This window comes from Larimichthys crocea, chromosome XII, assembly GCF_000972845.2.
Source record: "Larimichthys crocea isolate SSNF chromosome XII, L_crocea_2.0, whole genome shotgun sequence".
NCBI lineage: Eukaryota > Metazoa > Chordata > Actinopteri > Sciaenidae > Larimichthys > Larimichthys crocea.
The window spans coordinates 19,710,574-19,725,044 of record NC_040022.1 but is presented as its reverse complement, the minus strand read 5'-3'; the positions used below and the strand labels follow the sequence as shown (position 1 = coordinate 19,725,044).

General features: G+C 43.0%; 1 protein-coding gene across 1 annotated transcript; it reads right to left on the bottom strand.

Moving 5' to 3' along the window:
- Window positions 1-5,866: 5,866 nt before the first annotated feature.
- Window positions 5,867-14,137, bottom strand: LOC113747071 (transferrin receptor protein 1-like). Its single transcript, XM_027285223.1, has 17 exons — window positions 14,063-14,137; window positions 12,471-12,699; window positions 11,685-11,838; window positions 11,290-11,515; window positions 11,082-11,204; window positions 10,872-10,967; window positions 10,440-10,579; window positions 10,202-10,353; window positions 9,971-10,090; window positions 9,749-9,834; window positions 8,690-8,753; window positions 8,478-8,575; window positions 8,304-8,368; window positions 7,987-8,080; window positions 7,603-7,824; window positions 7,325-7,483; window positions 5,867-6,549 (listed from the first exon to the last, which is right to left on the bottom strand). The coding sequence occupies exons 2-17, from the start codon at window positions 12,673-12,675 to the stop codon at window positions 6,307-6,309; spliced, it is 2,247 nt and encodes a 748-aa protein (XP_027141024.1). The 5' UTR covers window positions 12,676-12,699; window positions 14,063-14,137; the 3' UTR covers window positions 5,867-6,306.
- Between the last annotated feature and the right edge of the window lie 334 nt (window positions 14,138-14,471).

Here is a 14,471-nt window from a genome sequence, read left to right as displayed (position 1 = left end):
GAGTGGAGGTGAAATAAAGGGAAACATGCAAGATGTTTGCTGTATTCAATCTTAAATGACCATGCTGTGTCACGAGGATTAAGGAACCATGCTGTGCTGAATTACTGGCTTCTTTACAACAAAATACAGTCAGTATGTTCTGCTTTTGAAATCTGCATTCCAGTGCAGGAAATCTGTTTGTGTTTTTTCCTGCGTGATTCGCACACTGTCCATGTCGACACCCCGGTTGCCAGATATGAAACACATTTCACGCAAACACAGCATGCTGCAGACATAAAAGCACACTAAATGGATCAACAAAGTTAATGTTAGATTCTGCCCCATCTAAAAAAAGCTCCATGTGCAGAAAGCAGTGGTAAACACACGGTGAATAGTGGAGATGCATCTGAAAGATGAAGACAGTTCAGTCAGAGCCCCGAAGGACCCAGAGCGCATGATCAAGATTTCAGTTAAAAAAAACATAAAGTCATAAACTTTGTATTTTAGATCATCTCCACCAAAAGTGTACCCGTCTTTTTATTCTTTTTGATACTGTAAGATTTTGTTGTTACAGAGATCCTGACCCACAGTGCAAAGTGGAAGTGACAAAGGCATTGTGAAAGTCACCGACCCTACGCAGCTCTCACTGCGGGAGACGGAGACTGTTTCGGGAGATAGTGCGTCGGTGGGGGGGCGGGCATTTCCTCGTTACTTTTTTCCTCTCCTAAAAGTTTGCGAACACACTACCTACCACACCCCTGCAGAAAACTACGAAGACATTCAGTAAAAGTCTCGAAATCACGTCATATAATCATCATCAATAAACAGCGGAGCTATCTCTGCTCTTACTGCCAGAGATGGTGCTGCTTTCCCGGAGAAGTGAGCCGTAGAGTCCGTAGGGGAGGACTGACCGGGTCACGGCGACCTTTCCATCCAGGCTCCAAATTAACTGATCATCTTCTCATAAATTGCCCCAAAACACGGTCTACCACCACATCAGTGTGGTGTGGGCTGAAGTGCGGATGTTTCTATTTTCCAGATTTCGAGAGGGGAGTTTATTTGTGCCAACCACTGTGAAAGTGGGAGTAACTTCCTCATCGTCTCCTCGTCTCCTCAAAACAACCCAAATTAAACTTCTTGCTGTCTTTATATTGCAGGTTCATGAAATAAAACAGTTTGTACTCATGTAGGTTCAGTGTCTTCAATGTGGCAACCTGCAGGAGTTTCCAATCCGGGAAGTGAGGGAAGACACTGCAGGACCAATTTTAACCACTAGATGTCAGTGTTAAATCAAAGTAACTGAGTACATTTACCCAAACAGTTTTAGTACTTCTCTTCTTCCACACTGCTGGATGCATTCAGGAAAATCCACCCCTGTGACTTGTATCATTTTTATTTGTGGGTCAGTTACACTCACTCAGAGTTATTAGTTCCTGTAACAACAAATAATAAAATGCTGAATTACATTTTTTTATTCTCACGTGTGAATCTGAATCTGTTTCTGTCACTGGGTGGATTTTTCTCGTCGTGGACGTAGTCTCTGAGACTGTCTAAAACCTGGACGTAGTCTCCAGACGTCCCCGCAGACTGCTAAAACCGGGACGTAGTCTCTGGAGACTGTCTAAAACCTGGACGTAGTCTCTGTGACGTCCCGTAGACTGTCTAAAACCTGGACGTAGTCTCTGTGACGTCCCCGCAGACTGTCTAAAACCTGGACGTAGTCTCTGAGACTGTCTAAAACCTGGACGTAGTCTCTGTGACGTCCCCGTGACTGTCTAAAACCTGGACGTAGTCTCCATGACTCCCCGCAGACTGTCTAAAACCTGGACGTAGTCTCTGTGACGTCCCCGAGACTGTCTAAAACCTGGACGAGTCTCTGTGACGTCCCGCAGGCTGTCTAAAACCTGGACATAGTCTCTGAGACTGTCTAAAACCTGGACATAGTCTCGAGACGTCAAAACCTGGACGTAGTCTCTGAGACTGTCTGTTATTCGTACCTGTCGATGAACTGTTGATGAGACAGTGAAGAGCTGTCCAGCACGTCAATGCTGCAGGGACCTTCATCCTGTAAGCTCAAGTCTGGATCTGAGGACATGGACAGACACAGAGGACACAGAGGACACACAGAGCTTTGACCGTCAGGTTCGGTTTGGACTCGTTCATGTTCGGGACTTTTCGGCTGTCACAGTATATGACAGCTGAGCCTGGAGACATGAATGAATGAATGAACATGAAGCTCACAGTGTGTCTGTGTGGGGACTCACCAGCCTCCGTCAGCTGACAGCTGCTCCACCTTCAGCACGGCCACACAGAGCAGCAAGAAGCGGGAACATGTCGCTGACACCAACCTGTTCAGCTCCATCCACACCTGAGTTTGTACACGTCACTTCAGCCACTTTCAGGTGGACACACCTGCCAGCACACCGACACACGAACCGCCTTCTCGCTCCCTGTCAGCCAATCAGAAAACACCACATTATGACCGGGACGTGTGCTGCGTTCACGGAGAATCTTTTTTGTGAGCGTCATAATTTGATATAATTCACCATAAATCCAGACACTGCTGTTACCCTGAGAGTTTATTCAACTATTGAATTATTTAAGAACACCGAGGAAGACAGAGAGCTTCTCTAAAGACAGATTGATAAAAAATAAAAGAATAAAAACACAGAATGGGACGAGGACACTTAAAAAACAGATAGACAGGTCGGTAAGGTGCAGTGGCAAGATGATGATAATAATACTGATGATATGATGGTAATGTTATTGTAATAACAGTATAACAATAATAATAACAGCATATAAATTATAATAATGACAGTACATAAATAATAATAATAATAATAATAATAATAATATATCTATAGACATAGACACATAGAAATGTGTCATATGTTTAGCTTGTGCAACGTGTGCATTCATACATAACTGCAATATATATGGTGACACTAAAGACAGAGGCAGATGAGTTATAAGGTCTGATTGCAGTTATGCAATTAGTCTTTAATTAGTTTTTAATTAGTCTGTGTGTGTGTGTGTGTGTGTGTGTTGTGTGTGTGTGTGTGTGTGTGTGTGTGTGTGTGTGTGTTTCAATAGTTTCAACACCGAAAGCTTTGCTCGTTCTGCCTAGTTACGGTTGCTAAGGCGCTAACTGACAACCGTTGCCAAGGGGCGGAGTTTAGCGACGAGTGGCTTTGATGTGACTCGTGACGTCATCCACAGAAGGTATAAATAGGACAAGAATCCACAGGATTTCATCTTTGTTGGGATTGTTCAGAAAACTTCCAGGATACACCGAGGAGCGAGCAAGAGCACACACACACACATGAGTTCAGGAAAGAACAGTACGATGGATCTGGAGCCTCCACAGGTCTCAGCACAGAGGATCCAGCCACTGGTCGACTTGCTCCTGGCCCAGCTGACGGCGACACAGTGGGCCAAAGTGACATCGGGTCAATAGACAAGCAAACTGAAGGTGTCATCACAGACATGTGCGTGCACATGGTCAACGCTTTGTGTGAAAATGTTCACGAGGCGTTTGAACATCGCGTCGCGCAGTCAAAGAGCAAGACTGCAGAAAGCCCAGAAATGATCTGTGAGAAAGACGTCCAGATTTACCTGGGGACCTCCATCACTGACGCCTTTGTGACCGTGACTGGCAGCCCAGTGTCCAGAACCAGTGCACAAAGACTGACGGACCTGGTGAGCAAAGAAGTTACAGAGAGGGTCAACTCACCGGAAAATGTGAGCAGCGGAGGCAGCGAGTTCAAAATCACCGGCAGACTGCAGATCATCGTCAAACACGTGATCAGCCTTCTTAGAAGCTGCAAAGCCAAGATGTCATGTGCATCCAGGTCAGAGAGTCCATATATGGCATCTGAGCGCACAAGTCCGGCAGAGCAGGAGAGTTTTCGGGAGCAGACTCCAGTCTTTGTGATAGGACCAGAAGACCGCTGCTCAGTAGGAAGCTTCATTGATACGACCACTGAAGCTGTAAAGCAGATCCTACTGGAACACGTGAGTGACCCTGAAGTGAAATTTAATGCTGACATTTCACAAGAGGAACATCTGCAGATTGTCAACAGCATTAATGAAGACACAGATGAAGCAGCCAGTGAAATTGCTCACTACATTTGGAGCAACAGAGAAGAGTTGGGACTGAATAACGATGGCACACCAAGACCAGAGGCCCAGTCCAGCAGGTTAAACTGCTGGAACGTCGTGGCAAACAAGATCAAAACCCTTTTTGCCCGCAAATTTGCCAAGGAGGCCATCGCCAGCTTCATCGTGAAGCTGAGGACAAAGTTGAACTGCAGGAAGGCATCACTGGATGTCCTGATTCCAGCAGCAGACAAAGTGGTGCAGGACATGATCCCAGAAAACCCTGACGAGTGTACCTACAAAACCATGGCCACCTGCATCAACAACGGCCAACATGAAGTGCATTCTCAGCAGCTGGGACACATCATATCTGAGAACCTTCAACGGGACCCGGAGCCACGAAGGTAAATCATGTCACGATACAAAATGAGGTAGACAAGTTCATGAAGATGATGCGGAACTGGCTCAACCAGCAGAGACAAAAACTGACCAAAAAGAACAACCGCGTGGACGATAGTCTGAAGAAGATACGGGAAACGCTGGAACTTCCAGAGCTCCCAGAGGACATCGTGACACCTGTGGAATCAGCAGCACCTTCCTCCCCTGCTGAGTCAGGTGTCAATGGTGATGAAGACGTCTCAACCACACCTGTACCTGAGTTAAGATCACCATCCATAACCGATAAACCAGGTGATGAAGACGTCTGTACTACACCTGTACCTGAGTTAAGATCACCATCCATAACCGATAAACCAGGTGATGAAGACGTCTGTACTACACCTGTACCTGAGTTAAGATCACCATCCATAACCCATGAACCAACTGTCAGCGATGAAGGTAACGCTGTCACACCTGTGTGTGATAGACCGCCATCCATCGCTGATGAAGACGATGGATGACATCACCCAAGTTTGAGTTGGTAGCACCCAGAGTCACTGATGAGCCAGCTCTCAGTGACAGCACCCGACCAACTGAACCAACTGCAGAGCTGTACCATGTGCTCGTGTGTACCGCAGTGGTACACGAGTGTCTGAAGAACACACAGATTTCAGTGTCTAATGATGAAAGGAAAGAAGATCATTTAACTCTGAAAGACATGCTGTGCACAGGCGATATAGACTTTAATCTATCCAGCTAACAGGACACCAGAAAGAAGACAGCCAGGGCTGTGCACAAGGATCTGTGTGCAAACATGGGCAGCAAAGGCATGGTGGTGGTTAACCTGCGGTTAGAGGACTCAGACATTTACAAAGATGTAATTGAGACCGGAAAAGACAGCTGGTAAAGCCCAAAAAGAACAACATCAAGACGTTCTTCATCTCACTTTCCACACAGAGGCAAGCCATTCCAACGCTGCCCATGCAGCGTATGTGACTAAAAACAGCTGCAAGTCCCGAACCAATTCAGATTTTTTAAGATTATTTTTTTTTAGCTATTGTTGCGTGTAATTAGGACTTTGCTTAAAAGATTAATGCAGTACACATGTTAAGCGCCAAGTAACGACAGACGATCAAGATGTCCAAGATCCATTTCTGTGTATTCTGTGCATTATTGTAAATTAATCTTCAGTCCTTTTTTAGCAACTTCTGAATCTCTGACAGTGAGTTGAGCGGCACATTTCAGCACAGTATGAAATTATAGCTACCAACATAAACCAGCTCAGGTTTGAACACGAGGCTTCAGCAGCAGTGGAAATCCCAGCAGTTTTGATTTGTAAGAATTATGGTAAACAAATGGAGTCATTAGCTTATTAGATCACAATGCCCTTTTGTTTTTGTTTTTAATCTCTGAGCTGGCAAACAGATGACCTGATACTGTGCTGAAAAAGCATCACTTTCACTACATTCATCAAACACCAATTTAAGTAGTACTGCCACATAACATGGCCGCTTGAAGGTAGTCGTTACTAGCACCAAAGTATTCATAATGTGGTATTTTAGTACCACATGGTAAAACGGAAAAGAGATCAACTTTTTGTTAAGGCAGAAGGATTATGTACGTTTGATCACTGTTTGGCTTTGTGGAGAATTTCAGAAAGGAGGGAGATGGGGCAACTCATGACTGAAATGTTGAAGATTACAGAATAGAGGTGATATGACTGTGCTTTTGGTATACATTTAGAAACCGTGACTGTTGGTGAATCGTCACAGCCTACTGGTTTTCACACTGCTAGTCGTGATAAAAAGGGCCAAACCTTGAACAAGGGAGGAGGGCAGAAAATACATTTTAGATTTCATTATCCAAAGACCAGATGTCCCCTGCTATAGTGTTGGCACAGCCCTGAATGGTCCAGGTTGCCAGGGCGAACTGGTGACGGAACAGGTCGGCGTCTGCCTCAGGGTTGTCAGCCCTGAGGGCTTCCAGGTGGTTGGACAGACCCTTGAGAGTGTGAGGACCAGACCCCAGCAGGATATGACGGAAAGGACTCTCTTTGGGAGACATATAGGGTGACAGGAAGTTCCTTTCCACCTACACAAACAAGAAGAGGAACACGGGATGATGGAAAGAAGAAAATTAGCAATGCTTTCTGAAGAGTCACTGGATTATGGTCTTGCTTTCATGATAAAGATTAATTAAGTTTCTTTATTTATCTGCTTCATTAGGACTGTATAGGTACAATTTCAGAACCCATCAGTTAATGGCAATGATTTAGCCACTGGGGGCAATGACCAATGTTTCAGGGCTTCTGGTATAGCCAGAAGCTATCTGAAAAATGAATAAAGGATATCGGATATCCAGGGCGAGATTTCTTCTGCAGTCCCAAGTAGCAATTTGATACTTAAGAAAGACAAAGACTCATTTCTGCTGATCTCTAAAACACATCTGTATATGAACGTATGAATACTTCAAATCCAAATCGCTGATGAGTTCCAAGATTGTATTTCTGCCTCTTTTGCTCTCCGCATGGACTGTTGGAACCGACACCCGCTGAAACGTGACGATACTGTACGGACCACAAATGGGAACCAGAACATTTCCAGTGCTAAAATCTTGCTCACTTGCCTACAGATTCTACATTCATGTGCACATATGTCTAGAGAGATTAGTGCCATCTGATTAGAGTTGATTGACAAACTCACGAAAGGTCATCCCATTGCATGTCAAATGCAAATTCTCTTGTGAAGATACTCCACAGGCATTAAGGCATATTTAGAGTTGGGAGTACATAACCACAGAATTCACATGAAATATTATTGGTTTTGCAGTTATCTAATGGATGTAGCCAAAGTTGTGGAGGACTTACCGACATGATGCGGTCATTAATGATGCGGCACATTTCTATGTCTTCCAGGTCGCTGTTCTTGATGTCTCTTGCCAGGCTTTGAGATGCGCGGCTGTAGGAGCCATGGGCCATGATCAACCACTTCACTGTCAGGGCCTTAGGCAACAGCTGGGGATGCATCTGCAAGCATACAAAACATGCCAAGGAGTAATTTAGTGTTCTGACTCTTTAAAGCAACAACCCTAAAAGCAGAGTCAACTGTTCAATCCCAGACGGAAAGAAAACAACTGGACACTCACCTTCTTAATCTTAAGAACTTCCCTGTTGATCTGAGCCACCCGATTCCGTATAATCTTGTCATACTTCATCAGGTCCATCCGCAGCAAATGATCATGGACCAGCCTCAGCACCATGTGACCTGCAAACCGGGTTGCTGTTTCAGCCAGCTGAGGAACCTGGTTGGATGTGGCAGCGTTCAGTTTCTCCCGGGTGTCCAGCATTGTGCCAAAGTACGGATACTCCTGATAGGAAAAACAGATGTGTGTTGAGAATTACAGTGAGGAAAGAAACATCCCAGAATTAACCATGCTTTAATTTAATGGCCAAGGGTACAGTTCATTTATTACTCTGAGTACTGGCTCAAAAAAGACTAACTGAACTTCTAGTACAGCAGGATGACTTACTGGATTACCAGAAGTGAATCTAAATGACACTGAGGGAATGCCAGAAAAGGCGAGGAATGGATATGCAGCATTATCCAACTTCATAGGCTCCAACCTGGAACATAAACACATGCAGGAGCTTTAATCTGTGATTTCTCTTAACGTAGATAAATATTAGGAAAAAGACTAGGTAGTGAACAATGGCCAAACTTGAGAATGACCACTATCCTACACATGCCAGCTGTGGATGTGATACTGGTGTGAAAAGCTTAGACATCATGGTGAGTTATAAACACTGCTTAGACTCTATGGATATAACCGCACCAACAGCGACTTACAGATTTTGTTCCCAGTTGCCCTTTGCAAATTGAGAATAGAGAGATGCCTGGTTTGGGTAGTTCACCTGAGGAGAGGACAATGGTACATTACACCATCACATTCAATTGAACTGAAAATAGTATTTATATAATAATAATAGTGTAGGATTGTATTAAACATTATGTCTGATTTACTAAAAGTCCTTCTGGCCCGTTGTGATTTACCTCCTTCAGAGCGCCCTCGATCAGGTTATACATCAAGGGACTGGCTGCCACTTTAAATCCATTCCGACCTGGAAAAGAAGATTTTAGTTCAGTCATTCTGAAAAATATATATACTATGATATTGTAGTTGGAGGAGAGTGTTAAATATTTATTAGCCTAATCTAGAAACCTGAAGCAAATACCTGATACGACTCCATCCAGGTTGATGTAGGAGAAGACCTTCATGCTCAGAGAAGAAAGATAACCCTGGATATAAAATACAAAATTAAATAAGATTGCTAACACCGTTTACACTGCATAATTGATCCAGAAAAATGCAGTTGAAACAACCCTTCAGTACAACAAAACAAAACAAAACAAAACAAAAAAAACAAAAACACACAGCGTTTATGCAGGAGTTCTAAGGTTAAATTTAATACCATTTAATACCTTGCAAATATTTTTTAAAACCTCAATACAACTTGCTTCCAGTCATATAGCAAAAACAGGATCGATAAATGTCTGATTGCGAGGTATTATTTTTTTTACTTTTTAAAAAGGACCTTCATACGGAGCCCCTAAAGGGACATGGAAGAAAAAAAAAAAAGTGAAACGTATCTAGTGAGCACAAGATACTTTCTCGTGCTCACGAGAAAGTATCTCGTGCGCACCAGAAAGTATCTCGTGCTCACGAGAAAGTATCTCGTGCTCACTAGATACTTTTCTGGTGCGCAAGAGGAAGTATCTCGTGCTCACGAGAAACCTTGGGTTAAGCACAGGCAGTTGGAGAGAGGGCTGGCTCAATTCGTGGCAGTGGCAGCTAGTAGTGGCATTTAAATGCCGGGACAGCTGCCAGTGTCTGAGACAGATGCCACAGACCTGCCACGGCAGCTGCTGGTGTTATGGGCATCTGTTTTTTATTTTATTTTATAAAACAGTCGTCAGAGTTGTATTAGCCTCGTTGGTAATAGCTAGTTGGTATTACGTGAGTTCTGCATTAATTTGCGAGGTTTTAACTAATCTCTCAACTGCTCCAACTGCCTGTGCTTAACCCAATGTTTCTCGTGCGCACGAGATACTTTCTTGTGAGCACGAGATACTTTCTGGTGCGCACGAGAAAGTATCTTGTGCTCACTAGAAACGTTTCATTTTTTTTTTTTTCATGTCCCTTTAGGGGCTCCGTACCTTCATTTTCACTAAGTTGATAATTACTTTTTAATACTCCGTGGACACCCTGAAAAAAGGTATGGTGCAATTCTCACCTCCAACCACTCAGTGGCGCCAATGCTCCCATACTCTCCAGCACTCCAACTGGCAAACACAATGCTTCTCCTTGGCTTGAATCCATCTGTCAAGTGGAAAACAAATGCACATTAACAAAAAAACAGAAAAGATACTCAGATTCTGACTTAGCATATATTACTTAACATTTAGCACTATTTCACATTCAAAAAAATAAGCATCAGCTGCCATCTGACACTCACTGTTCTTCACCATGTCCGATATGGAACGTGCCAGCTCAACAAGGACGCTGGTCCCGACAGTCGATGCAGCAAAACCTGAACCCCAAGCATCTCTCTGGGCACCAATAACCACATATCGATCTAAAATAAAAGACAATAAGAAGACATTCATCACTCATCTTATTTTTCACTACACTGAATTCCTGATCACAGTATCTCTCTCTCTCTCGTTAAATTAACATCTCATTGTACCTGAATCCACGAAGCCTTTGATGACCCCAAAGACATTTATAATCTTCTTCTCAGTAAGAACATTGTTGACTTCCACAGTAATAACATCGGTCTCATCTCCCAGTTTGGTGACGACTCCCCAACCTTCAGGCACATTCTGACCCCCCAGCTGCCTGTGGGATGCAGACAATGAGCATTATTCTGTTAATTATTGTTATGCGTCTTGTTTCAGTTGGTCCACAGCATATGTAAGCCTTACCTCAGAATGTTGGTAGCCATGCGTGCTGTGATGGTCTGAGCCAAGATTTTTGGCAGGCCTGAAGACTGGACCGGTGGGAACTGAGTGTGGTTGAAAGAGGGGAAGCCTGGTGTGTAGGGATCTCCTGAACCCAGGTGAACCTGGAGGAAATATTCAGAGTAAGGTTAGACCGACAGACAGACGTTATCACAATTTTGCTTCCCTTCTTTTTGACAGAGCGCCCAAATGAAACAATGCAGGAGAAGTGTTCCCAATTCATTCATTTGTGTGTTCTTTTGCCCTGACAGACTTGATTGATTTTTCTTCCTCATAAAACATTTGCAGTCCTCTGCAGGCTAGTCGAGCATAAAGTACAAACTAAACAGGGAATCGATAGTCAACACAAGAGACTTAATATCAACATTTCTCCAGGGGTAAACTGTCCACACTCACATGTCCAAAGAACTGAGTGGTCTCATGAGAAGTGTAATCAGCAGAATCTGGGTAGATCAACACAGCAGAGGCACTCATTTTGGCAGCATTAGCAACCTGTAAAAATGAAGGAAATAAAAAGCAATTAAAAAAACAATGTAATTTGTAAAAACATCATACTTCAGAAAGAAGAAAGTTTACAGTAACATTAAACATTATACTATAACTCACCTTCTCAGCAAAGCTGATCCTACCAGCTCTGACCAGCATGACCCGGCCACTCATGTTGATGTTCTTGTCGCGCAGCATCCTGAAGTCACTTTCCTCCCCGTAATGTGCATACAACACGGCACCCTGAACAACCAACATAACAACATTACCATATAGTGCTTTTCTTACTTAATTTAATTTTTTTCTCCCTTTTAGTTTTTAAGTTTACCTTTACTGCTCCATTGCCACTATATGACAGAAATCCACGTAGAAGCTCCTTATTTCCGTTCTTGAAAACAACTTTGTTGTAACCAGAAGCTGGAGGGTCTTGAACCTTAACAAAGTGCTCATCGGTCCAGCTGTTCATGCCGTACTCTTTAAACCTGTTGAGCACCTTGTTCCCCAAACTTTCATCTCCTGGAGAACCAGCTCGGTGGTCAGCAGTGGAAAACTCACTGAGGAGGGAATAAAATATGAGAGGGGAGACAGGAAAACAGAAGATGATGACTCACCTTTTAAAGCTGTAAATTATGTAACACATGTTGTGTATCACAGTCATTTCAGAAAGAGGCCAACACTGCCTCACAGCACATTGTATGGGCAATGTGTGGGGTTAATATTTACCCGAGGACAGGTTCAAATTTGGCTGGAGAGAGTTTTTGTGCAAAGAGCTTTTTGACATCATCCCAGTCCATGAGAGGGGCAGCACCTGTCTCGTGTTCAACAGGTCTTTCAGCACAGTCTTTCTTCCGATGAACTAGATAGCCAATAAAGTACCCTGAAACATAAGTGGTTCAAATAAGGAACAAAAGGGGACAGAGATGAACAAGTACACTTAAATGGACGAGGAAGGTACACACTCAAGGAGAGACTAAACATTTCAAGTTATAGACCAAACCACCCAGTCAGCATTTTTATTGCTATATCACCAAGTGACCATGACAGTATTTTACAGTATGCATAACTTACAGTAAATTACATTTTATTGAAATAACTACTACATGCAAAGGTCTGACTGCCAGATGCTTAAAAGTTGCTCAGAGAGAGATATGGTCAAATGTGAGCTTTAAGCATTTTCACATGATAAAAAGCTTGATTGGTGACAATTTAGAGCCAAATCACCAGGTTCTTACGTCTTGTTGGCGAGTGAAAAAGTTCTAGAGAATTCACGTCTTCTTTCTGAGTCTTAGAAACTGTATATTTTAGTTTATCCTGCTTCAGCTATAAAACAATGCAATATCCAGTTTTTAATATCCATAATAAATCTAAAAAGAGTACTCATTACTTCCTGTCACCAGGAGACACAGCCACTTAAAGCTGTGGATTATCAGTATAGGTGTCGAATGACAATGCTGTCTCTTGATAACACCACCAATACATATAAAGTAATAAGAAAACAACAATTCTTACCGATTAAGATGAAAATGGTGGCAGCTGCCACGAAGGAGAGATTCTTCTGTGCGCGTCCCAGCTTTTGAGCCATGTAGGGTTTGCGGTTGGAGTTATGGTTGAGATGCTCTCCCACACCATTTCCCCCAACCTCCTCATCCATATCGGATGATAGCTTCACCTGGCTGTTATCGCCTTCCATGTTCTGGGTCAAGTTGAAACGCATGTAGGAATGCGGCTCCCCATTAAACTGTAATGAGAACAATTCACAGAGAGTCTATGTTAAGTACTGAAAGCTGTTTTACTATGAAGGAGTATTAGGGCCAGCCAAAAAATTAACATTAGCGGCTAATGTTAAAGTTTAATTCAAGTTGATGAATACTTCTGGGGAAGTTTAGAGACTGTAAATAAACACAACAATGGAGCGTATTCATCCGTGGGAGAGGTTCATTGAGTTTTATTTTGAGATTGGCCTCAAAAAGACATTAAATCAGTGCTTGCCCGTAAACACGGTGTGACCTGGCGGTCCTGATGGAATTCATTCATTGAAATCCTGCGTTTCTGTACTGGTTCCTCTGTCATATGTGTTGACAAAATTATGGTATGCTTTAATGCTGACATCTGCAGAAATGTTATTAAACACCCAATAGTATGTAATGTGACAGAAACGCAGGATTCCACGAAATGCTCCTCGGCCCTCATTTTAACAACTGTCCTCCTCTAAAACAACAGGATAGAATATTTACGACTTTATTCTCGTAATTAATTCCATTTTTTTTTTTTTTTATGTGGCCATAATACTCCCTCGTACCTTCGTAGTTTTACAAAATGTATAGTTTGCTTATTATTTATTTAAGAACAAATTATTGCAGGACATAAGCTGGAATTATGACACTGTGATGCCCTATGTGGCATCCCCTGAGTGCGTCCCTTCCTCCTCCTCTCCTGGGTGTGATCTATTTCTTTCTCCCCCTCTTCTCTGGGTGTGGTTTCTGTTTGCAGGTGTTTTCCATTAATTACTTTGGGTATTTATACCACTGCAGCCAGGTACTCACTCTCTTCTCTGATCTCTCTCTGGCTTTTCCCTGTTCTGGGCTCTTCTGTCCCCAGTCAGGGTTGGTTTGGTTTGGTTTTAGTTTGATGCTTTAGGTTGTCCTTTGCTTTTGTTTCACACTATCAACACTTGCACACCCTATACCACTGCTTTTACACACTCCATAACTTCAAATCCTTTGATTGTTTAATTTGGTTTAATTGGATTTAATAAAGAATTGTTTAAACAAATGTACATGGTGTGGACTCCCTTTTTGCCATGACTCTCAGAGCCAGGTCATGACAACACAGAATTAGGACACAGGCGTGAACATAAAAAAATTGCTCTGGTCCAAAATGCCAGGGCCGATTTTTTTTGTCCCAGTCCGCCCATGCATTTAAGTAAACTGTCAACATTCAAACAGCAAATCATAGTTACACTTTGAGGACTAAGCACATGACACATAATCTAGAAAGGCATACCCTCATCATGTGCTATTATGATCAAACACATTTACTAAAAACATATGTATGGATATTGCATGTCAAATAAGTGACAAGTGATAACGAAATTAACTTACGGCAGCTGCTTTCTGAAACCTGAAGAAGACTAAAAAGGGACGGGAAGGGAAAACTCCTCCTTGCTTCCGCAAAGTAGCAGGTGGTGACTGCTCTTCTGCTTCTTTGGTGTTTTACGGCGGTCGGCATCCTTATACTTGCATATACCGCCATCTTGCATGTCAAATAAGTGACAAGTGATAACGAAATTAACTTACGGCAGCTGCTTTCTGAAACCTGAAGAAGACTAAGGCTGTGTCCGAAATCACTCACTCATTCCCTACTCCCTACTCCCTAATGTGCTAAAAACCGCTGCCAGTCCGCCTTCGTATCAACACGTTGGCTCTTGCCAACTGTAAGGTCCTGTGTTGCCGGGGTTTCTCCGAGTGCTTCGGTTCTCCACTTAAATACAAAACATAAGTAACATCACAA

Excerpts from the sequence above, each read along its gene's own strand:
- LOC113747071 (XM_027285223.1), bottom strand. The coding sequence starts at position 12,675 with ATGCGTTTCAACTTGACCCAGAACATGGAAGGCGATAACAGCCAGGTG. Across the intron at positions 11,839-12,470 it reads CACCATTTTCATCTTAATCG|GGTACTTTATTGGCTATCTA; the intron begins GTAAGAATTGTT and ends CTTATGTTTCAG. Across the intron at positions 10,968-11,081 it reads GGATCAGCTTTGCTGAGAAG|GTTGCTAATGCTGCCAAAAT; the intron begins GTGAGTTATAGT and ends TCATTTTTACAG.